The 24,138-nt window shown below is 38.0% G+C and overlaps 1 protein-coding gene and 1 non-coding gene across 4 annotated transcripts in view; both read left to right on the forward strand.

The window, feature by feature from the left end:
• Positions 1-4,866: 4,866 nt before the first annotated feature.
• IARS1 (isoleucyl-tRNA synthetase 1) overlaps positions 4,867-24,138 on the forward strand; it is an 81,111-nt gene continuing 61,839 nt past the window's right edge. The window contains exons 1-6 of one of the 3 annotated variants that reach the window (XM_043927358.1): positions 4,867-4,979; positions 11,893-12,019; positions 12,668-12,824; positions 13,080-13,199; positions 14,956-15,038; positions 17,754-17,871. In XM_043927358.1, coding sequence (XP_043783293.1) covers positions 11,901-12,019; positions 12,668-12,824; positions 13,080-13,199; positions 14,956-15,038; positions 17,754-17,871 — 597 coding nt within the window. In that variant the 5' untranslated portion in view covers positions 4,867-4,979; positions 11,893-11,900. Of the gene's footprint in view, positions 4,980-10,392; positions 10,471-11,892; positions 12,043-12,667; positions 12,825-13,079; positions 13,200-14,955; positions 15,039-17,753; positions 17,872-24,138 lie in introns of those variants that run through there. The other 2 variants (XM_043927357.1, XM_043927359.1) reach the window with 2 other exon arrangements.
• Positions 8,296-8,428, forward strand: LOC122673116. The gene has a single exon (XR_006334604.1). It is a non-coding gene; the product is annotated as a small nucleolar RNA SNORA84 (small nucleolar RNA).

Consider the following 24,138-nt stretch of genomic DNA (forward strand, 5'->3'; position numbering starts at 1 on the left):
TTGTTAACTGTTATGTAGGTATGACCTAGAACTATATCTGTTTTAAACTGGGTGCTCAGTAAACAGGGTCTGAGGATCTAAGTAACTGAAGAGTCATTCAGAATTCCTGTTTCCAAGGCTTCAGACTTCATGAAAAATGGCAAACACCTTTCAGCAAGATAAATAACTCCACCTTTTCTTGATGTTCATTATATTTGTACCATCTTATCTATTGCTGCATAACAAGTCATCCTATTAACACTTGTTCATTTTCCTCACAGATAAGCAACTTTTTCAGGACTTTGGGGACTGCTCATCTCTACTCCATACAGTGTCATGGGAGTGGTCCAGCTGGCACTAAAGATCCACTTCTAAAATGGCCTGTTCACTCAGTGCCTGTCCATTAGTTTCCTCACAGCATAGCAACATAACTTTCAGTTTCATAGCAAGTCATTTTCTTCCCGTTCCTGTTTTAGGAGCAGGAAGCAGATATCTTAAGTCCTAGCCCAGAAACTGGCTCAGTTATTTCCACTATATTTTATATGGTAAAACAGACTCTGAGCCCCTCAAAAGTGCGGTGACATAGATCCTCACGTCTCAGTGCAAAGAGTGTTCAGAATCTGTGGCCGTGTTTGAATCTGTTATACCCTCCATTTCCAGAGCAGACAAATGGAACATCAAGTAGCCTTGTGAATCACCAATTTGTACTCCCCAGATATATCCATTTTCAGAAATTTGGTTTCCTCTGATATTATTTCTGAATTTCTACCTAACATGTTTATGCTGTGATTTCTTGGTTTTTCAGTTTTAGACATTAAATTTAGACATCATTTTAAAATAATTAGACCTATAATCCCCACCTTTTTCCCCCATGGACATGTCTGTCTGGAAACCCTCTGTTCTGCTCTAATCTGGGCTGTCTGGACAGATGATAAAATGAACAAGGTGGCAATTTGAGGAATGTGAAAATTAAAACACATTCCAACTTCTAGTTAATAACCTAAATGTTCTTAATTAAACTATCTCAGGAATGCCCTACACATATTCTCAGATCAGGTTTTTTTCTGTCATTTTATTGGCTATCAGTTCAGTTCAGTCGCTCAGTTGGGTCTGACTCTTTGCGACCCCAAGGACTGCAGCACGCCAGGCCTACCTGTCCATCACCAACTCTCAGAGTTTACTCAAACTCATATGCATTGAGTCAGTGATGCCATCCAACCATCTCATCCTCTGTCATCCCCTTCTCCTACCTTCAATTTTCCCCAGCATCAGGGTCTTTTCAAATGAGTCAGCTCTTCACATCAGGTGGCCAAAACACTGGAGTTTCAGCTTCAGCATCAGTCCTTCCAATGAATATTCACTACTGATTTCCTTTAGGATTGACTGGTTGAATCTCCTTGCAGCCCAAGGGACTCTCAAGAGTCTTTTCCAACATCATAGTTCTAAAGTATCAATTCTTCGGCACTCAGCTTTCTTTATAGGCCAACTCTCACATCCATACACGACTACTGGAAAAACCATAGCCTTGACTAGATGGACCTTTGTTGGCAAAGTTTGCTTTTTAATATGCCATCTAGGTTAGTCATAACTTTTCTCCCAAGGAGCAAGCATCTTTTAATTTCATGGCTGCAGTCACCATCTGCAGTGATTTTGGAGCCCAAAAAAAGTCTGCTACTGTTTCCACTGTTATTCCATCTATTTGCCATGAAGTGATGGGACCGGATGCCATGATCTTTGTTTTCTGAATGTTGAGCTTTAAGCCGACGTTTTCACTATCCTCTTTCACGTTCATCAAGAGGCTCTTTAGTTCTTCTTTGCTTTCTTCCATAAGGGTGGTGTCATCTGCATATCTGAGGTTCTTGATATTTCTCCCAGCAATCTTGATTCCAGCTTGTGCTTCATCCAGCCCAGGGTTTCTCATGATGTACTCTGCATATAAGTTAAATAAGCAGGGTGACAATATACAGCTTTGATGTACTACTTTTCCTGTTTGGAACCAGTCTGTTGTTCCATGTCCATTTCTAACTGTTGCTTCTCAACCTGCATACAGATTTCTCAACAGGCAGGTCAGGTGGTCTGGTATTCCCATCTCTTGAAGAATTCTCTAGAGTTTGTTGTGATCCACACAGTCAAAGGCTTTGGCATAGTCAATAAAGCAGATGTTTTTCTGGAACTACCTTGCTTTTTCGATGATCCAGCTGATGTTGGCAATTTGATCTCTGGTTCCTCTGCCTTTTCTAAATCCAGCTTGAACATCTGGAGGTTCACAGTTCACGTATTGCTGAAGCCTGGCTTGGAGAATTTTGAGTATTACTTTACTAGCATGTGTGATGAGTCCAGTTTGTGGTAGTTTGAGCATTCTTTGGCATTGCCTTTCTTTGGGTTTAGAATGAAAACTGACCTTTCCCAGTCCTGTGGCCACTGCTGAGTTTTCAAATTTGCAGGCATATTGAGTGCGGCACTTTCACAGCATCATCTTTTAGGATTTGAAATAGCTCAACTGGAATTCCATCATCTCCACTAGCTTTGTTCATAGTGATGCTTCCTAAGGCCCATTTGACCTCACATTCCAGGATGTCTGGCTCTAGGTGAGTGATCATACCATCGTGAGTATCTGGGTCATGAAGGTCTTTTTTTGTACAATTCTGTTTATTCTTGCCACCTCTTCTTAAATATCTGCTTCTGTTAGGTCCATACCATTTCTGTACTTTATCGAGCCCATCTTTGCATGAAATGTTCCTTTGCTATCTCTGATTGTTTTCAAGCGATCTCTAATCTTTCCTATTGCGTTATTTTCCTCTATTTCTTTGCACTGATCACTGAGGAAGGCTTTCTTATCTCTCCTTGCTATTCTTTGGAACTCTGCATTCAAATGGGTATATCTTTCCTGTTCTCCTTTGCTTTTTGCTTTTTTGCACTTTTTTTTCCTTGGGGATGGTCTTGGTCCCTGTCTCCTGTACAATGTCACGAACCTCCATCCATAGTTCATCAGGCACTCTGTCTACCAGATCTAGTCCCTTAAATCTATTTCCTACTTCCACTGTATAATCGTTAACCATTTGCTTTAGGTCATACTTGAATGGTCAAATGGTTTTCCCTACTTTCTTCAGTTTATGTCTGAATTTGGCAATAAGGAGTTCATAATCTGAGCCACAGTCAGCTCCCGGTCTTGTTTTTGCTGACTGTGTAAAGCTTCTCCATCTTTGGCTGCAAAGAATATAATCAGATTTCGGTGTTGACCATCTGGTGATGTCCATGTGTAGAAACTTCTCTTGTGTTTTTGGACGAGGGTGTTTGCTATGACCAGTGAATTCTCTTGGCAAAAATCTTAGCCTTTGTCCTGTTTCATTGGTGGGGCCATGCTCAGTAAATTGTTAATCCAATTTTCTGTTGATGGGTGGAGCTGTGTTCCGTCCCTGCTATTTATGTGGAGCCAAACTATGGTGGAGGTAATGCAGATAATGGTGACCTCCCTCAAAAGATGCATGTACTGCTATCCTCAGTGCCCCCAACCCTGCAGCAGGCCAACCCCGACCCACGCCTCCTCCAGAGACTCCTGGACACCCACAGGCCACTCCCGGATATATTATTGGCTATACTAAGCAGTTATACACTGAATTACTCTCAACTTGTCAAGGGCTGAAATTTTCTTCATAGTCTGGCTCCAATGCTGTGATCAACTGTCCTTTGCATGGCTTTAGATTCCCTTTGGTTTTTAATCAACATACCCAAAAGGTGCTGGGGAGACTCAAATCAGTGATATTAAGTAAGTAAGCAGGCTAATAGGCAAATAATCTTGTTTTCAATTCAGGAATCATTAAGATGTAATAGTTATAAAGCTGGTTGTCAGGCATTTTCTTCCTTTCTTGTTATATCTCTCTGTATGTTTGTTTACCATTATTTCTGCAGTACAATTCATGAAAACTCTGCAGATGGCACTCAAGGAGAAAGGAAAGGTTTCTGTGAACTGCACTGACCTCTAGTGCTTCAGCTCCTCTCAGACCGTTCTGTGGCCTCTGTATTTCCCTGAGATATAGGAGGGTCTCTGAAGATAGGCAGGTCAAGAATTTTAGTGAGGAGCATAATCATCCAGAATGTGTGTTAAAATGGGCTTCCCAGGTGGTGGTAGTGGTGAACAATCAGCCTGCCGATGCAGGAGATGCAAGAGACACAGGTTCCATCCCAGGGTAGGAAAGATCCCCGTAAGGAGGAAATGGTAACCCACTCTAGTATTCCTCTGGCTGAAAAATCCCATGAACAGAGGAGCCTGGCAGACTACAGTCCATGGGGTCGCAAAGAGTTGCACAGACCTGAGCACATTCCACAGGAAGATATTTGTGACCCATCTCAGAGACTTAACAAGCCTAGTCTTTGCTCCAAGACTGCATTTTTGCAGACTCCAGGGTGCTTTGGTGCAGGTCTCCATTACACTAAAAAAATATTGCCTTAATGTCTAGGCTTGCTTTCCTTAATATCCTTTCCTTTCCTTAATATACCTAGTAAAGCAGCCTTGACACTGCTCACTCACGGCTCCACACCGTAAATGAGGCCCTGGCATTGCATTTGGTTTACCCGTGGGGAAATGCACATCTATTCTATGTACAGTGAGGTGAACACCGATGAAGGCAAACATCTTGTGTAACAACGCCCTGTCTAGATGCACAACATGTTTCCAGTGTGCATCAGTCTCCATTCTATAAAACGGTCGCGTCCTCCACCGTTGCCCTACCTGCGTGAAGAACGCAAGTCTTAGCCGTCACGCCCGGGAGTCAAGCTGCAACCTTCCCAGTGCACACCTAGGAACGGCCGGGTGGGCGTGACCGGGGCACCACGTTGCCAATCGGCGTCCGGCTTGTTGATGGGTGTCAAATGCCGGTCGCTGATTGGCCGTGGCAAACCAGGCCTCTTCCTCTTAGCCTCACGCTGTCTGGACATTGCATCACCCGGCCAAGACGCAGACTCGTTTCTTTCAGAGCTGCGCCGTCCTGGATGCCGCTAAGGTATGGTCGGTCCTGCTCGTGGGGCCCCTCGGGTACTCCCTGTCCTGCCCACGGGGCTCCCCAGGTCACCTTGTCCTGCCCACGGGCCCCTCAGATACGCCCCTTCCTGCCCACGGGGACCCACGGTCCCCTCTGGTTCACAAGAATTTTTTTCAATGTTCATTGGGGGCCATGGGTTAGTACGTGCATATCCGTTTCCAAGGAAAAGATTGGGAGACGGTCTAAATGGTGCGAAAGAGTCCAACCAGGTACCAATACTGGCTGAGCGGTTCGACCGAGCGTTACAAACCTTGCAAGTTACTCAGCTTCAGCCTGGGATCCCGGTAGCTAACATTTAAGCCGTTGAGTGATTCAGAGAATTTGGTGTGATCGAGCTCACCGGAGAAGTTCAGAAGGTGGACGAAATTACTTGAAAGTCTGGGTATTCATAAGAACACATCAAGTCTTAGGTTCCCATAATGAGCATGTATTGCTGGATGTCTGTGATTAGAGGGAAGTAAGCACAGCGTCTCCCGTCTAACAGTCTTTAAAACCGTAATCCAAGGGCCCAGATGACGACCACGTCTTCGGTGGGAGAAGAAGGCTTCTCAGGAACTTCAGTGGATTTAGCCCTGAAAATGAATAATAACTGGAGGAGTAGGTGCAGAGAACTGTAGTATAATGTAGAAAAGGATTTTACGTTGTGTGTGATTCAGGAGATGGGGAATTGCTGTATTCACTGTAGCTTTGTGTGAGGAACAAGTGGGAGACGATGCTTAACTTCCAGCCTTATTAATTTATGATTTTCTTCTTTAGTGAAGTGGTGTTTCAAATGAATCCACGAAGGAAGATGAGTTTTTTTTATTAGGTGGGACAATATTAGTTTTTGCATTCATTCAGGAGTTGGAGAGAAGAAAGGCAGGATGAAACTAGAGGCAAAGCAATTGATTGAGAGAGTTTAGTAAATAAGATGAGCTTTTAAAAATTATCGGTAAAATAGTGGACAAAGTATCCTTTTCATAAGTAATTATTAAAAAGTGAATTATAGGGAACAGGAGGCAGCTCAATGTAGATTGCACTCATTCTTTTTGGGAAGATGGTTTAGTGACTGGGCAAAGGCAGGAAGAGTAGCATTTGTGGACAAAGAAATAGTAATAGTTTCCATAGATGGCAAGTGATTGCTGTGATTTCACTTAATCTTAAATATTGCGAGTATTTACAACCTTTATTTTACAGATGACGGAATTGAGGTTTAAAGGTTGAATAACTTTTCCTATAAGCCACATACTAAGTTGTGGCACCAAAACTGTCACATTCCAAAGCCAACCCTCTTAATCATCATTCCTGCCAAGAGGAGCCCATGGAGTGGGATAGATTGGAAAATCAATTGGGAGGAGTATCACTAAGGGTGCTGACAAAGGGATTCATTTAAATATTTTTGAGCACCTATGCTGTGTAAGTACACAGTGAGACACAAAATAGTAAGAGGTTAGTGAAATGCTTTTGCCAGCAACGAGTTTGCAGTTGAATTGGAGAGACATGGGACATGCAATATAAATAAACGTTGATGTGTAGGAGAGGAACAGATTCTGGGGAGGGGGATATTTAATTTTGAAAAAGGTGGTTTGGTAAATTCCCATAGAGCAGAGTACATTTATGCTAAGTAGTGCTAGAGTACTTAAGAGAAAGGGCCTGAAACTGGAAAGCAGTTTTGTGAGCCAAAAGTTTTGTTTCTCAGCAGTGTCTAAGAATGTGGTATAGTTCGGAGCTTGAGTTTTGTAAGAGTAAAGGAAAGGTCAGGAGCAGGAATTGTTGGTAAGATCGTGCCCCAGTGAAAAGCCTGAACATTGGGAATAAGGAACCACTGGATTTTTTTTTTTTAATACAGAAATGTACTTTAGTAGAGAAATGGTACTTCCAGAACTTTTCCTCTAGGAAGGTGGTGTGCAGGGTGTATAGTATTTTTTTTTCTCTTGTCGTGTCCAACTCTTTGCGACCTCACAGACTGTAGCTTACCAGGCTCCTCTGTCCATGGAATTCTCCAGGCAAGAGTACTGGAGTGGGTAGCCATTCCCTCCTCCAAGGGATCTTCCCTACTCAGGGATCAAACCTGGGTCTCCCATATTGCAGACAGATTCTTTAGTTTCTGAGCCACCAGGGAAACCTGATAAAGTTAATGACATACTCAAAAATAATCAAAACAGAGTAATATGAAGTAAATAAAAATCTGTTCCTTCACACTTTCCTCGTCGTATCCTATTCTCTGGTGGTGGCCATCGTTAAATTTGGTGGGTAGCCTTCTAAATTAAGTACAGAATTGCTTAAACATAGACTTAGTATATATTTGTATATTTTCTAATATACTTGAAAATAATGCATATAGTATAAATTACTGTGTATAAATTTATACTGAGTATAAATTATAGTATAAGCAACTGTGACTCACTGGTTTTCAGTATGTTTAATATGTATGCTTACATATTTTGGTTTATTATTTTTACTGCCTGCATGGTATTGATGTACCATAATTTATTTTAGTCTATTACTTATTCATGGGTATTTAAATTGTTTTCACATATTTGTCTATAGAAGTGCTTCCGTTGATATCTTTATATATATTTTACACATTTGCGTAAGTATATCTCTGGCTTGCTGCTGCTGCTGCTGCTAAGTCGCTTCAGTTGTGTCTGACTCTGAGACCCCATAGACAGCAGCCTGCCAGGCTCCTCTGTCCCTGGGATTCTCCAGGCCAGAATACTGGAGTGGGTTGCCATTTCCTTCTCCAATGCATGCCTTTCTGGCTTATATGTTAATAAGATATAAGTTGTCTTTAAAAAGGCTGGAGATGGACCCGCCACTGGGGTTAAATTTGACTTAATGTAGCAGGTTATGAAGATCTGGGAATGAGGAAGACGGAATAGAGAAATAGACTTAGAAGTCAAACCCATGTAACTTGGTGATCTGTTGGATGTGGGGATCATCTGGTAGTATTAAAGGTGACTCAGACATTTCAGGTAAGGGGAAGAAATAGTGGAACTACTAGAACAGTGATATTAAAAATGGGAACAAGTGTGGTAAAGATCATGAGATTTATTTTTAAATTTTTTTGGTGTGCTTTTCCAAGATATGTTGAGGTAAACACAAGTAAAGGTCAAAAAGGGTATCTAGAAATTGCTGAAGAGGATGTTGAGGCTAAAGAGGTGAGAAGGAGTCATGGACTAGGGAAGACGGTGGAGACCTTGAATTGTAGTTAAGAGGAAGAAGAGGAGATTGCTTCCCTGAGCATGACTGGTAAGGTTAATCCCCCTCCTCTTTCAGCTCCCACTTTCACCCACGAGCCCTGTGGTTACTGGAGGCTGTTGTGCAGGTACAGCTGTCCATTGGATGTGAGGGGCTAGAGCAATCCTGTGATATATGCATGGGGGCTGTTTCTCCTCAGCAGCCGCCATAGCCCGGTCACTGATACACGACACTTCCTGGGATAGTCAGTGCCATTACATGGGGTCTTTGCGTTTGGCCTAATAATGCAGTGGTTCTTAATCTTTGGAGATGTAGAGGCTCACTGGAAATTTTATAAAACTTTAAAGCCATCTTCACAGAAAGCTTAACTCTCATTTTCTTTAAAAAAAAAAAAAAGAAAAATATTCAGATAAATAAAATAGCAGAACAGTTTAAGAGGAGGACTTAAATTGTGATGTGCATGCTAATCCCCTCAGGTCTTGTTAAAATGTAGATTTGGACTCCTTAATCTGAGGAAGGGCTGGTGAGTCTTCTCCAGTCAACTTTTATAGATGCTGGTAATAATAAGACCAGCCTTGATAAGCATTAAGAGTGACAGACGTAAATGTGTTGATATCTGAAGATCTGTTAGTCTTCAGGTATAACCTCTTTAAGTTTCAACTGGCCTCTAATAAAGTTGTCACTGATCCAGTAGGACTCCTACTACATCAGTAAATGTACAGACTTTAACGCCTCTCTCCATCCTTGAAAGGTTGTGAGTTATGACAAGAGCTGAAGATGCAAAGTGCCTTTCAACTTCTGTTTAATGACATGTAATGGCACAATCTGGGGTTTCCCAGGTGGCACTAGTAGTAAGTATGTATCCTGCCTGCCAATGCAGGATACATAAGAGATGCAGGTTCCATCTCTGGGTTGGGAAGATCCCCTGGAGGAGGGCATGGCAGCCCACTCCAGTATTCTTGCCTGGAGAATCCCATGGACAGAGGAGCCTGGCAGGCTACAGTCCATAGGGTCGCACAGAGTTGGACATGACCTAAAGCGACTTTGCACGCACACATGCATGCAAATGGCTTACTCTCATCAGAAAATGGATAGTTGAGTTAAATGGCACACATGTTCTTTCCTTATTTTTATCCTATATAAAACTCAAAGGCACTCTCACGTCTCAAAAATGAATGAAAGAGGGACAACAGGAGAAATACTGCTTGTAACAAACTTTAAAAACAACTTTATCTAAAAAAAAAAACAAAAACAACTTTATCTGATGTTAAAAATATTAATTAAACAGATCACTCATTTCCGTGTGTGACTCAGACCTCTGTGGCATAAATCTCATTTTCTGTAGATTTTCACTTATGTGCAAAATTAATATCCTTTTGACTTTTTAATCCCTTGTGTTGGCTGCCAGGAAGCTCACAGTTATATCTTGAATCGGTGTTGCTAATTTAGACCAAGGATCTGCATGATTTAAATTTTCCCTGATCTTGAATTTCCATATAATTTTAATTAAATTCCCTAATTTTATTTTTAATCAGTTTGTGTATTTGCCATCTCATGGTTAGTCCTTTAGTCTCTTCACATTCTCTGTCAAATAAAATAGAATAAAAATATGTTAACATAGTAAGGACTAGATCTTTGAAATTCCATAATTTCTACCATTGCTTTATATACATAGCTTTTTTTTTTTTTTAATAAAAAAATTTTTTTTATGGCATAGTTCAGTTATGGTGCTTAGGCTTTGATTTTTCAGAATTGGTTGAAGTATGTCAGTTTCTGTGCTTCTAGAGTCAATTATCTCAGATTGTTACTTGAGTTCTTAAGGTTTTCCACCTTCTCTGTTTTCTCGTTATTAGAGTTCCTGTCCCATTGTAATCTGATGTTGGCTTGGAAATCTGGTCACCAACCTTATTAAAATTATAAAGTGAGAATAAATAGGCTTTGAGGAGAAATGGGCTCAAGGATGCCCACTAGATAGTTAAACCACTAGATAGTTAAACCCAGACTGATCATGTATTTCTGAATGAGGTTGTTAACTTCTGAAAAAGACACTAAGACCTCTCACTAGGCACTAAATCAGAGCGGCATAGGATTTGTCCTTTACAAAAATCATGAGTAAGCAGCACAGTTGATAAAATGTAAAATTAAAATAATCTTGGAATTATTTGAATGTCATTCTTATCTTTTTAGCTTTAACATTTTTTAAGGTTTTGCCTGTTTCCCTCAGAAAGATTTGGTTGATTCAACAGAAGTACTTTATGTCTTATGAATGTAGGTAAGAATTTTTACCTACTTTGAGATTTATTTTTTCAGATTATTAATGAATTTTTAGTATCATTACAATTGGCAAGGTTTTCTTTTCTTTTAAGAAATGTGTTGTCTGCAATTACTAAATGTTATACTGTAGTTGAAGAATAAATGAGTATGAATTGGACATAAATTTTGAAATTTAAAAGTACCATATGTTTTTACTTCATACTATATACAGAAATAACTCAAGATGGATCATTGACCTAACTGTAAGAGCTAAAACATCACAACCTTGTTGTTGGTAGTGATTTCTTAGATATGAAACTAAAAGTTCAAGTAACAAAACCTCTAAATAAACTGCACTTCACCAAAATTAAAAGTGTTCATGCTTCAAAGAATATACCATGAAGAAAATAAGAAACAAGCTATGGAATGGGAAAATTTTTTTGCAAATCCTGTAACTGATAAGGGGCTTGTACCTAGATTGTATAAAGAATTCTTACAACTTAGTAGTAAAAAGAGAGCCCAATTAAACAGCAGGCAAAAGATGAATAGACATTTCTCCAAAGAAGGTATAAAATGACCAATAAGCTCAGCATCACTAATCATTAGGGAAATGGAAATCAAAAAGCACAGTAAGATACTACTTTATACCACCTAGGATTTCATATAATCCAAAGTTGGACAATAAGGAGTGAGGATGTAGAAAAACTGGAATCTTATTCTCTGCTAGGAGAATATAAAATGACACAGCAGCTTTGGAACACATTTTGGCAGTTTCTCAAAAAGTTGAACACAGTTACCATAAGCCAGCAGTTGCACTCTTAGGTATTTACCTAAGAGCTGAAAACTTATGTCTACATAAAAACTGCCCTGTCCAAAAGTGAAAACAATGCTAATGTCCATGAACTGAGGAATTAATAAAGAAAAGTGTGAAATCTGTAAAATGAATTATTATCCAGCCATAAATGAAAAATGAAGTATGAGTACCTGTTACAACATGGATGAACCTTGAAAACATAATTCTAAGTGAAAGAAGCCAGACCCAGTAGTCTGTATATACGTAATTTCATTTATGTGAAATGTCCAAAATAGGAAGATCTAGAGAGGAGGCAGAACAGTCACCAGATAGTGAAGAAGAGGAAGGAGAATGACTGCTAATGTTTACAGTTTTTTGGAAAGCTGAAGAGGGAGTAGTGATGAAAATGTTTTGGAATTAGAGTGGTTGTGGTTGCACAGTCTTGGGTATATACTTTAAAAAGAAAAAGGCAAAAGTGAATTGTACACTTTAAAAGGGTGAACTTTATGGTATGTGAACTTTACCTTTAAAAAGTTTAATGTACCATGTAGTATCATTGCTAGTGATAGGAACATTCATTTTAATGTATGGTACTCTGTTATTCCTAGACTTCTCCTTTGAGAATAAAAAATTTGATTTCTCTTGCAGTGACAAAAATGGTTCAACAAGTTCCAGAAAACATTAATTTTCCTGCTGAAGAAGAGAAAATCTTGCAGTTTTGGTCTGACTTTAATTGTTTCCAGGAATGCTTAAAGCAATCAAAACATAAGCCAAAGTATGTGAATATCTTTGGTTAAGGTATAGTCTAAAAATAATCATTTCTCAGAATCTCCTACCTCTTTATATATCTCAGTAGTAGATATATGTTGAATGAATGAGCTTTTAACTACTAGAGGTACATTCAGTTTCTTATTGAGGTCTTCCAAACAGTTTATATGTCAAGTCTCTTCCTTTCCACTTTTCTTATTATTACCATTCTCATTTAAGCATTTAGACAAGTAGTGTAGTAGCTTCCTGTTGGGGTTCTTCCTACCTCTAGTCTTTATTCACCTAAAAACCAGTCTTTTCTTTAATTACTGTTTTTATCATGTGTCTCTTCTGCTCAAAAAACCTTATATTAGGTGTTTTTTGCCCTATTTTACCGATGATCTAACTTACGATCAGGATGAATAATTTCCTTTAGATCATAGAACTAATAAATGAAGAATGGATGGTCTAATGCAGGTCTCTCCAAATGGTCATATTTAGCCTTTTTGAATGCAGGGCCTCCAGTAGACATCTAATCAGTTATGTCTGAGTTTCCTAGCCTTGCAGCTTTTCTTCTCCCCAAAGACTCTACTGTTACAGGAGCTGTCTGTAGTAAAATGCTGTCTTAGTTTCTGCTGTCTATTTAAAGTAACAACAAATTTTTCTTACCTCTTAGATTTACCTTCTATGATGGGCCTCCTTTTGCAACTGGACTGCCTCACTATGGACATATACTTGCAGGGACAATTAAAGATATAGTTACAAGATATGCTCACCAGAGTGGGTTTCACGTTGACAGAAGATTTGGTTGGGATTGTCATGGTTTACCTGTGGTATGTTTGAGTCATCAGCTGTATTATGTTCTGATATTTTAAAATAAGCATTATATTTCAATATATAATATGTTAAATTATGAATTTTTGCTATACTCATATATTCTTCAACTTTATTTCTATAATACTGTGTACAGTTCATTTTCTCTATAGATTTTCTGAGAACTAATTTTTTAATTTTTTATTTTCTAGCTTTGTTGAATTGCATTTATTTCATAGGGCAGGGATGTTAACGATCTTATTGCAAATTTTCAGGAATATGAAATTGATAAGACCCTGGGAATCAGAGGACCAGAGGATGTAGCCAAATTGGGAATTGCGGAGTATAACAGTCAGTGCCGAGCAATTGTGATGCGATACTCTACTGAGTGGAAGGTATAATTGGTGTTTTAAGTAGAATTTTTTTTAAAAACTAGTTTTTAAAGGGGAGTTGAAATACTTTATGATCGTTTGTGCTTTTTATGACATGCACCCAAAGTTGACTGTCCTCTTTAAAGGACTGTTTAGCTTCCATCTTCAACTTCATTGCCTAAACTGTTAAGCTGAACCCTCTCTTTTTTTATTTCTATGTTCCTGATTGATCTTCCAAATTTAATCTCCTACCTTCCCACAGTGTATGACAGGAATCATGCTGTCCTAACAAACAGATTAACTTGAATGTTGCAATTTTAAAATTCAGATGTTAAAAATAATTCACACTTGGACTGGTTGGTATATTAGCTTGATTCCCATCTTGCCCACTGCTTTTCTAGTCATAGAGCTCCCACAGCCGATACATTTAAGTATAACTGTCAAGTCTGGCAGAGCTCTTGTCTTCTCTTAATTCTGATGGGCTTAGAAACAAAGGTCTTCAACTCCCCCCTTCCTCCCTGCCTCTCAGATTGTTGTACAACTGTACAGATTGCTGTACAATGCAAAAACATATCTGGCTTTTATTTTTTTCCATCTTCATGATCTTACCACTGTTTCAAATTTGCTGTTCCTGCCAGTGGTATCAGTCTTCCAGAGTTCAAATTTTAGTCATCATGACCTGTTAAAACCTTTAACCTTTCTTAATATCTCTTATCTAGACATTTCTTTTCATTCCTACAGCCTAGTCTTTCAGCCACCATTGTCTTCATTTCTATAACAATCTAATAATTGGTCTCTTGCTCATGTTCTTTCCACTTAGCTTGCCAAGTTATTTCTCTCAAGACTGTTTATTATGCTCTTTCTGCTCAAAACTTATTGTTTAATAAAATTTGATTTCACCAACCTAAAAATCAAAGCTCCGTAATTTTCTCCTAACCTAACTTTCCTGAATCTACCTTTATTGCCTGGTCACTAATAGGGGAAAGTCCTGATGGTTGTAATATACATGTGGGCTGTTTTTTTCCCCCCAAAATAGTATAAAGAGCCTCTATACCAAACACCCACTTCCCAAAAGCTAACACCTTTAATGACTATGGTATAATTATCAAAATCAAGAAATTAGCATTGATACAATATTATACATCTATTCAGATTTAACCAGTTGGCCACTAATTCTTATTTCTGATGCAAGATCCAGTCTAGGAATACAGATTTCATTCAGTTGTGTCTCTGCAGTCTCCTTCAATCTGGAACATTCCTTTAGTCTTTTGTCTTCATGACCTTGTCGCCTTTTAAAAAATACAGAAATTCCTTCAGTGTCTGATATTTCCTCATGGTTCAGTTTAGGTTATACTTTTTTGGCAAAAATGCCTAAGAAGTAGCATCAAGCCCTCTTAGTCTGTCATATCAGAAGGCACGTAGTGCCGATATGTCTCATTGGCGTTGTTAATGTTGTTCACTAAGGCGATTCTGTGAAGTTTCTCCATTGTCAAGTTTCGGGTTTTCCTTTGTAATTAGTAAGTACCCTGTTTCTTATCATACTGTGACTCATTAATTTCAGCAACCATTGATGATTCATGCCAGCAACAGTTAGATCTGCAGTGTTTGACACGTGGTAGCTTTGGTAGACTTTTATGTGTTGTTTACAATATAGATTTACTTGAACCATTGATTGTTCTTCCACAGTCATCATATATAATGATGATAATTGCTATGTAATAACATGTCGTTGTCTAAAAACTCTAATATTCCTATTTTTTTAATATTCACATGCTTTAAGTCTACTATTACCAGACTTGGCCGATGGATTGACTTTGACAATGACTATAAAACTTTGTATCCACAATTCATGGAATCTGTCTGGTAAGTTTATTTGACGGTATAAATATGACTGTTTGTTGTATTAGTAGAGAGGTGCTCTAGTATGAATCAGCTTGTTTCATAGTTACCTGAAATCTCTGGGAATTGATTTGTTTTTTCCTTTGTTTTTAAAGACTTAATTTTGCTATGAACCTAAAAATGCTCTAAAAAGATAAAAAGAGGAAGATACAGAGATTTCCCACATATTTTATGCCTCCACACATACAGAGCCTCCTCTGTTATCATCATCCCCCACCAGAGTGGTACATTTGTTACAATTCATGAACCTGTATTGACAGATCATAATCAGCTGAAGTCCAGAGTTTCCATTAGGGTTCCCTCTTCTTGTACATTCTTTGGATTTGGACAGATGTGTGACGATATACTTCCATAATTCTGGTATCATACAGAGTATTTATATTCCCTGAAATTCTACAGTACTGTTCATTCCTTCCACCCCTAAATTTATCTTTGAATTCAGTATATTTTAGATTCTAAGAAGGTATTAATGATACTTGAATTTTTGATGTGTACTTGAACTTTTTACTGACAGAAATTATATATGCAGTCACTGTTTCCTAACAGATTCAAAATTAATTTTTCTTCCTTTAACTGTAAATAAGAATTGTTGCAATGCCAGTTTTGATATGTAATTTAACTTGAGCTTCCTACAGTAGTCTGAGAATCATTACATATCGTTAGTTGGCAAACAATTATTATGGCTACAGAATGCCCTGTGTACATAACTCAGACCTTGAGGAAGTCCTCCTTTTGTTAAGTTATGTGTAATTACAGGTGAGTTGCAGAGATCTTTTGTAGGATTCTTTTTTTTTTGGGCCCTGCATTGAAGTGTTTGTGCTTCTTACTGCCTTCCTATCTCCCTGATTACATTTCTATTAGTCAATATCTGTTGCACATGCTTGGCACATGCTCTTTGAGGAGCTAGATATCTAGGGCAGTTCTCAGACCCTCTGACTAAGGTACCACTGTGAGTGCATCTCCAGACCCATATATCCAAGGGTGGAAGTTGATTAAATTCTCTGGCAAGGCAGGAACTTTGGACAGAGGTTCTTCCTATTTCACTGACTAGGTGGAGTTCTCATGACTAGTGCATTCTAAAAATGCAGGGTTTCTGTTAAATGTCTGAAAAAGAAGGTATTCTTTATGCTCCAGATCAGCATTTAAGTATTTAGCACTTAAATGTGGTTAGTATGATTGAGAAACTGAGCTTCTAATTTTAATGAATTAAATGAGCACATGTGGCTAGTGCTACCATAGTAGACAGTGCAGCTTTACATCATACTTCTTTATTTATATTAAAACATACTTCAATCGGGAAAATCATTCAAAGCCTCTTAGTGTTAGAATGTTGGTTATTGCCGAGGAACATGTTGACATATAAATAAGGCACATAAACCTAGCGTGAATATAAAAATAATAGTAGGTGATACATTTTAAATGATAGCGTTAATGGTGATAATGTAGATTGAGTTGGTACTTTTGAGTATATATAAAATACTTCCATATCAATTTTCCCAGATGATTCAGAAAGTCCTGTGACTTGGGGTTAGACCCTGTTGGAGGTAAAGGCAAGTGACTGTGATTTGTCGCTGAGATCACTCAGCGAGTTATATGGCTCTTAGGCTTGAATCTGGATCTTAATATCAAATCTGACAGTTCCTCTGGTCTCCTGTGAATGTACTGTGAATCAGAGTCTATAATTTAAAGTTTGAATTTGGGAAATTTTTTACAGGACACCAGGCTTTCAGACTTTATTCAAAGTCAAGGAATACCATGAAAATTTGTGCATAGTTTTTTCACAAAAATGTATTTTACCATATGGGAGAGAATTTAATTCATTTATTGTTCCGAGTACTTAGGACTCGAACTACAAAAATGAGTTAAATAAAGGCAGAATTGAGTAAGAATTCCCACCAAATGCATTCTTGTATCCGTCTAGGAAAGGTGACTAGTACCACAGGAGAACCTGGGATGACTGTTTTGCAGTGTCTTGGTGCACTTAGCTTAAAGCAACATGTTTAATAAGTGTTTAGTAAAAATTCTTGACTGACTATAGGAGAGATATCTGATCCTAATCCCAGTTGTTTCTACTTAAGCCTTTGTAAAACTGTCCATTATAGTGAAATTTAAGCAATACACCAGAAAAGTATGAAGAAAAACAACCTAAAATCCCAACTGTAAGTTAACACATTGGTGGAAACTTATTTTTTTTAGCATCTCTAAAAATGTAAATATGTATACTGATATGTACAGTTTCACATAAATGGTACCTCATTGTACAATATGGTGTCAATTGCTTTTCTCAGTCAACATCAAGTCATGAGCATCTTTCTGTATCAACAGATACTAGCACTTTTAATGTCTACATTGTTGTTGTTTAGTCGCTAAGTGGTGTCTGACGCTTTGCGACCCCATGGACTGTAGCCTGCCAGGCTCCTGTGTCCATGGGATTCACCAGGCAAGAATACAGGAGTGGATTATTGTTTCCCTCTCCAGGTTTAATGTCTACATAATATCTCATTATACTGATCTGTTATAATTTACCAGCTATTCACCAGTTGAGAGACATTGTGTTTCTACTTCTTTGCCTGTCAGATACTCTGCAAATGGAAACTAGACTGGCATAGATGTTTGTATTTGGGAAAACAGGATTTTGGCGATGTAAGTTTTGAAAAATTCTTTCTCTTTACTTGTCAGGTGGATCTTCAAACAACTCTATGATAAAGGCCTTGTTTATAGAGGTGTGAAAGTCATGCCCTTCTCCACTGCGTGCAATACTCCACTCTCCAACTTTGAATCTCACCAGAATTACAAGGTATGTGAGATGGCATTGGACATTAAGTTATGTAATCAGAAGTTATATGGTTGTGATGATCATGGTAACTTAGTCCCAGTGTGGAACGTTAAGCCTGGGGAGTGATGTAAATGATGTATCTTAATGTGATGTGTGTACGTGTGCTCTTACTTTTGTCTGACTCTCTCTGACCTCATGGACTGTGGCCTGCCAGGCTCCTCTGTTCATGGAATTTTCCAGGCAAAAACATTGGAGTGGGTTGCTATTTCCTTCTCCAGGGGATCTTCCCACCTAGGGATCAAACCCATGTCTCTTGCTTCTCCTGCATTGGCAGGCAGATTTTTATGAACTGAGCCACTGGAGAAGCCCTCGGCTGGTCTTAATAGATAGATTTTGATTGATAGATTTTGCTTATTTTAACCATATTTTTATGCCTCTCTTTGTTTAATAAGTCCAGCTCTGCTCTATTTTCCTCAAGTCACTGTTTCATAAGGCTTATTGCTTAGGATTATTTTATGCCTCGTCTAAGACCTTGTAATATCATTTATTTGTTAAAAGTATTTGGAAGAAAATCTGATTTGCCGTTGGTGATGTGTTATGTATGATCTTTGCTTTGATGAATGAAATAACTTGCTGTCTTTGGTATAAGAATTTAAACATGTCTACTATTTACATAGTGTACTTTGTTCAGTCATTCAGTCGTGTCCAGCTCTTTGTGACGCCAAGGACTACAGCACGCCAGGCTTCCCTGTCCTTCACCATTTCCCAGAGCTTGCTCAAACTCATGTCCATTGAGTCGGTGATGCCATCCAGCCATCTTGCTCTCTGTCATCCCCTGCTCCTCCTACCTTCAATCGGGGTCTTTTCTGCTGAGTAAGCTCTTTGCATCAGGTGGCCAAAGTATTGGAGCTTCAGCTTCAGCATCAGTCCTTCAAGTGAATATTCAGGATTGATTTCCTTTAGGATTGACTGGTTTGATCTCCTTGCAGTCCAAGGGATTCAGTGTACTGCTTTACCTTATCCAGAGAGATAGTAAAGACTGTAAGTCTTTAGAAATAAGAGGTATCTGTTCTCACGTGTTTGTATTCAAGTAGTGGTTTTATTTCTGATGTTATTTAACCCTCTTTGTTTTTAAAGGACTTCGATTTGTTCAGAATTCTTATTTCATGATTTAGGTTTGGACATTATTAAAACTTGTACTTCAGATGCATTTTCCATCTTAGAGAATGCTTTCAACATCTCATTGGATTGTTCATAGGGACTCCTATTATTGTATTTTTTTTAATAAAATATATTAAGCACATAAAAATGTAGAGATTAATATAATAACTGTTGAGTACCAAAGGCTTAAACTTTGTCAGATCTGAATATATTGCTGTATTTTCTTCCTTCTTAAAAACACTTTAATGTGAAGGATTTCAAGCACGCACAAAAGTAGACAATAATTAGCTAACTCTCCTGTGCCTATCATGTATCCCCAACAGTCTCTATAGCCAGTCCTGCCGCATCTACACACTTCACTTATTTCTCCCAGATGCTTTTTCAAAAGCAAATTATAGACATGTCATGTTATTGATAAGTAATCCATTGTGTACCTTTAATAAATTAAATTAATCTTTCTTTAACATTACCATAGTACTATTGTCACACCTTAAAAAGCCACATCAATCATTTTGAATATTCTTAATGTTAAATATTCTGCAGTTGTTTAACTGCTGGATATCATCAGTGTTCACATTTCTATTTGTCTCGTAAATAGCGTCTTTTCCCCCTAAGGTTATTTCTAGTTGTTTTTTAATCCAGACTACCTAAGGAAAGTTCATATTCAGTAATAGTTGTCTCTTAGATCTTTTTTAATGTGTAGGTCTCCATTTCTGTTTTTGTGTTTTCCTTTTGCTTCCCTCGCCCCCCGCCCGCCCCCCACCTTTGCAGATCATTGTCTGGGAAGCAGGTGTTGCTTTGTTGAGTTTCCCATGATCTGAATTTTAATGATTACAACTTCATAATCTGATTTAACATTTTCTCTGTCCTCTCCATTTTGTAGATATAAGTACTTTGTTTCTGTGTTTGTTTTTTTCTTTGACTGTATATAATAGAGGTCAGTATTTGTTTTTTTTATTTGGACATGCACAGATCCTAAGCATACCAAGTAATGGGTTGCATTGGGGAATTCCCTGGTGATCCGGTGGTTAGGACTCTGAGCTTTCACTGCCGAGGGCACAGGTTTTGTCCCTGGTCTTGGAACTAAAATCCTGCAAGCCCTGTGGCATGGCCAAAAAAATTAAAAATAAAATTGGTTTCACTAAATGCATCTATTTTTTTCAAATTTATCAGATATCACAGGTAACAGTTGATTAGTTTTGCTTGGTTCTGTACTTTGAAGAAATGGGAAGATATACTATATATTCTTTTCTTTCTGGCTTTTCTCTCTCAGCATTGCTTGTGATAGTCATCCATGTTTTGTAGAGTTATGGATCTTTTGTTCTAATTACTGTGTAGGTAAATCTACCACAGTTTATTTATTTACACCACCTTTCTCTTTTCCATTTCTTTCTTTACATCCTGATAGGTAACAACTATGCTGAATTTGGGGTTTCTTAATTATGCATATTTTTATATTTTTACTATGTACATAAGTATTCATTAACAGTATATACTATTTTTATATATGTTTTTGAGTATCATCCATTGTTCTTATTTGGAACCTTGCCTTTTAAAATAAACATTATGTTTTAAAATTCCTTCTTATTTATACATGTAGCTTTAAGTTTAATTTTAACTGCTGTTTTTTGAGATGGTTGGATAGCATCACTGACTCAATGGACGTGAACTTGGGCAAACTGTAATAAATAGAGGGGGCAGGGAGACCTAAGGTGCTGCATGGGGTAAGGAAGAGTCAGACACAAGTTATCGAATGAACAACAATGTAGCAGTGATCTCCAGCCTTTTGGGAGCCAGGGACTGGTTTTGTGGAAGACGGTTTTTCCACAGACCAGGTAAGGGGATGGTTTGGGGATGATACAAGCACATTACATTTATTGTGCACATTATTTCTGTTATTATTACATCACCTTTAGTTTTAGCTTATTTAACTTATATGCAGAGTACATCATTGCAAAATGCCAGGCTGGATGACCTACAAGCTGGAATCAAGATTGCCAGGGGAAATATCAATATCCTCAGATATGCAGATGACACCACCCTTATGGGAGAAAGTGAAGAAGAACTAAAGAGCCTCTTGATGAAAGTGAAAGAGAAGAGTGAAAAAGTTGGCTTAAAACTCAGCATTCAGAAAACTAAGATCATGGCATCGTGTCCCATCACTTTATGGCAAATAAAAGGAGAAACACTGGAAACAGTGGCTGACTTTATTTTTCTGGGCTCCAAAATCACTGCAGATGGTGACTGCAGCCATGAAATTAAAAGACGCTTGCTCCTTGGAAGAAAAGCTATGACCAACCTAGACAGAGACGTTACTTTACCAACAAAGGTCCGTCTAGTCAAAGCTATGGTTTTTCCAGTAGTCATGTATGGGTGTGAGAGTTGGACTATAAAGAAAGCAGAGTGCTAAAGAATTGATGCTTTTGAACTGTGGTGTTGAAGACTCTTGAGAGTCCCTTGGACTACAGGGAGATCAAACCAGTCCATTCTAAAGGAAATCAGTCCTGAATATTTATTGGAAGGACTGATGCTGAAGCTCAAGCTCCAATACTTTGGCCACCTGGTACGAAGAACTGACTTATTTGAAAAGACCCTGGTGCTGAGAAAGATTGAAGGCAGGAGGAGAAGGGGATGACAGAGGATGATATGGTTGGATGGCATCACCGACGCAATAGACATGAGTTTGAGTAGGCTCCGGGAGTTGGTGATGTACAGGGAAGCCTGGTATGCCGCAGTCCATGGAGTCGCAGAGAGTCAGATCTGACTGAGCGACCAAACTGAAGTGAACTGATTACATCACCTCCACCTCAGACTGTCAGGGATTGGATCCCAGAGGTTGGGGACCTCTGCTGCATGTGTGTGTTTGTTCATTTGTTTCCAACTCTGTGACCCCATGGATTGTAGCCCACCAGGCTCCTCCATCTGGAATTTTCCAGACAAGAATACTGGAGTAGGTTGCCATTTCCTCCTCCAGGAAATCTTAGGAACCCAGGATTTGGACCCAGGGATCAAACCCCAATCTCTTACATCTCCTGGACCCTTTCATCTAACAAATAGGTTACAGTTTATCTATTCATTCTTTTGATAGATGTTTGAATTGTTCAGAGGGCTAGGGTTTTTTTTTTCTTTTTTCAAATGCTAACAGTGTTGTTCCAAACATTTTGTAATACAAATCCTTGTGTACTGTGCTGGAGTTTTCTTTGGTAACTAAATTTTTACATGTTAGTTTCCTATAGTAGTTTGGTCCTAGAGTTTTCAAAGTTTGTACTCATCTATAAGTAAATAGATACATTTTCTTATTGGGAAAGAGCAAGCTGTAGGGAAGTAAATTGAGTTAATGAAGAAAATCCTTCCAGACTTCTCAAAAGATAACTGAGCATACACACACAAACTAAATGATGATATATAAAAATACTTATTTTTTATATTGTCTTAATTTTTAGTTTCTAGAAGTCTGGTTGATGTGATTGTTTATGAAGGTTATGCTCATTGTGGAAAATTTAGAAGCCATAGAAGATATTAAGAAGAAGGAGAAAATTATAATCCCAGTACCCAAAGGAAATCACTATTAATGTTTTATTTTAGGTTTCCCTTTAGTGGCTTTTTTATTTTTTAAGTTTTTTATGTTCATTACTATATATGTTAAAATTAATATTTTTATACCTTAGTACCTATTTCCTGACTTAATAAGACAGCAGTTTTTTTGCTCTTCCATTTCCTTGCTTTATTCCATATACTTGTACAAAATGAATGTATATTTGAAGCCAACACCCCAATAAAGTTAAGAAGGAGCCTTATCAATTAATCTATCAAAAGCTCTCCCTTCTCATGGTCCTTTCAGTTTAGTATGTATCACCCTACTCCTTTATAGTTACTGCTGTCCTCATTCCAACCTCATTGTTCACTGATTCTCTACTAAATATAAATACAGTTGTACAGTTTGTTCTTTTTTATCTGTCCGACTTCTTTTGCTCAAGATTGTGTTTCTGAAAGTCATCTGTGTTGTGTGTAGTTGTAGATCATTTTAGTTACTGCCCAGTATTTAGCTTATCTATTCTAATGGCTAAATTTATTTATTTATGTGGCTGTGTCAGGTCTTAGCTGTGATGTGTGAGATCTTTTTTTGAGGCTCACAGATTACCTGGTTGTGGCTCATGGGCTTCAATAGTGGCCAAGTGGGCTTAATTGTTCCATGATATGTGGGATCTTAGTTCCTGACCAAGGATTAAGCGTGCTTCCCTGGCATTGCAGGACAGAGTCTTAGCCACTGGACCACCAGAGAAGTCCCTGTCCCTTCTAATGTTGATTGCCATTTGGGTAATACCTAGTTACTGGCTGTTAATGAATATTCTAGAACTTGAGTTTTGGGGAGTATATATAGACATTTCTATTGCTTACATTCCCAGGAGTGGAACTATTGTGTCATAAAGTTATACTTACATTTAGCTCTAGTACTAGAGTTGGCAAAATATGTAAAGGACCAGATAGTAATTATTTTAGACTTTGTAAGCCACATGGTCTGTCAGTCCTGTCAAAACCATTCTTAGCTCTTGGACTGTGCACAGAACTGGTAGTGGCCAGATTTGACTCAAGGACCGTGGTTCATTGTCTCCCACTCTTAAAGACTTTTCCAAAGGGGTTATACTGATTAATATCTCCACTAGACTGTTATGATTATACTGCATCCTTGCCAACACTCACTATTTTCTTTTTTTTGTTTTGTTTTGTTCATTCTTTAATTGTGTACTAAGGATTATTTTTGACATAATTTCAGATTTCCTGATAAGTTGAAAACACAATTCTCATATACCCTTCAGTGAATTTTTTATTAATATATTTTTGAATAAATAATATCTGTTTTGCAAAATAGTTATTTTATTGACCTAACTCTTTATAGACTTTATAAAATAGATCATTGTAATAGTGAAATCTCCATTATGTATCCCTCTTGATAAACTTTAAGTATTTTAGTTGTGACTACTAAGGTAATTGTTAAAGCATTTCTTTATATAAAACTGTATTTGGAATTTCCTGCTTTATGTTTTCTTCTTACAAATATGGCAGATTTTTTTTTAAAGCTCAGTTTATTCTGAAAATCAAATTATTGTGTTCTTTAGGATCAGTTCC

This window comes from Cervus elaphus, chromosome 16 (assembly GCF_910594005.1).
Source record: "Cervus elaphus chromosome 16, mCerEla1.1, whole genome shotgun sequence".
Lineage (NCBI taxonomy): Eukaryota > Metazoa > Chordata > Mammalia > Artiodactyla > Cervidae > Cervus > Cervus elaphus.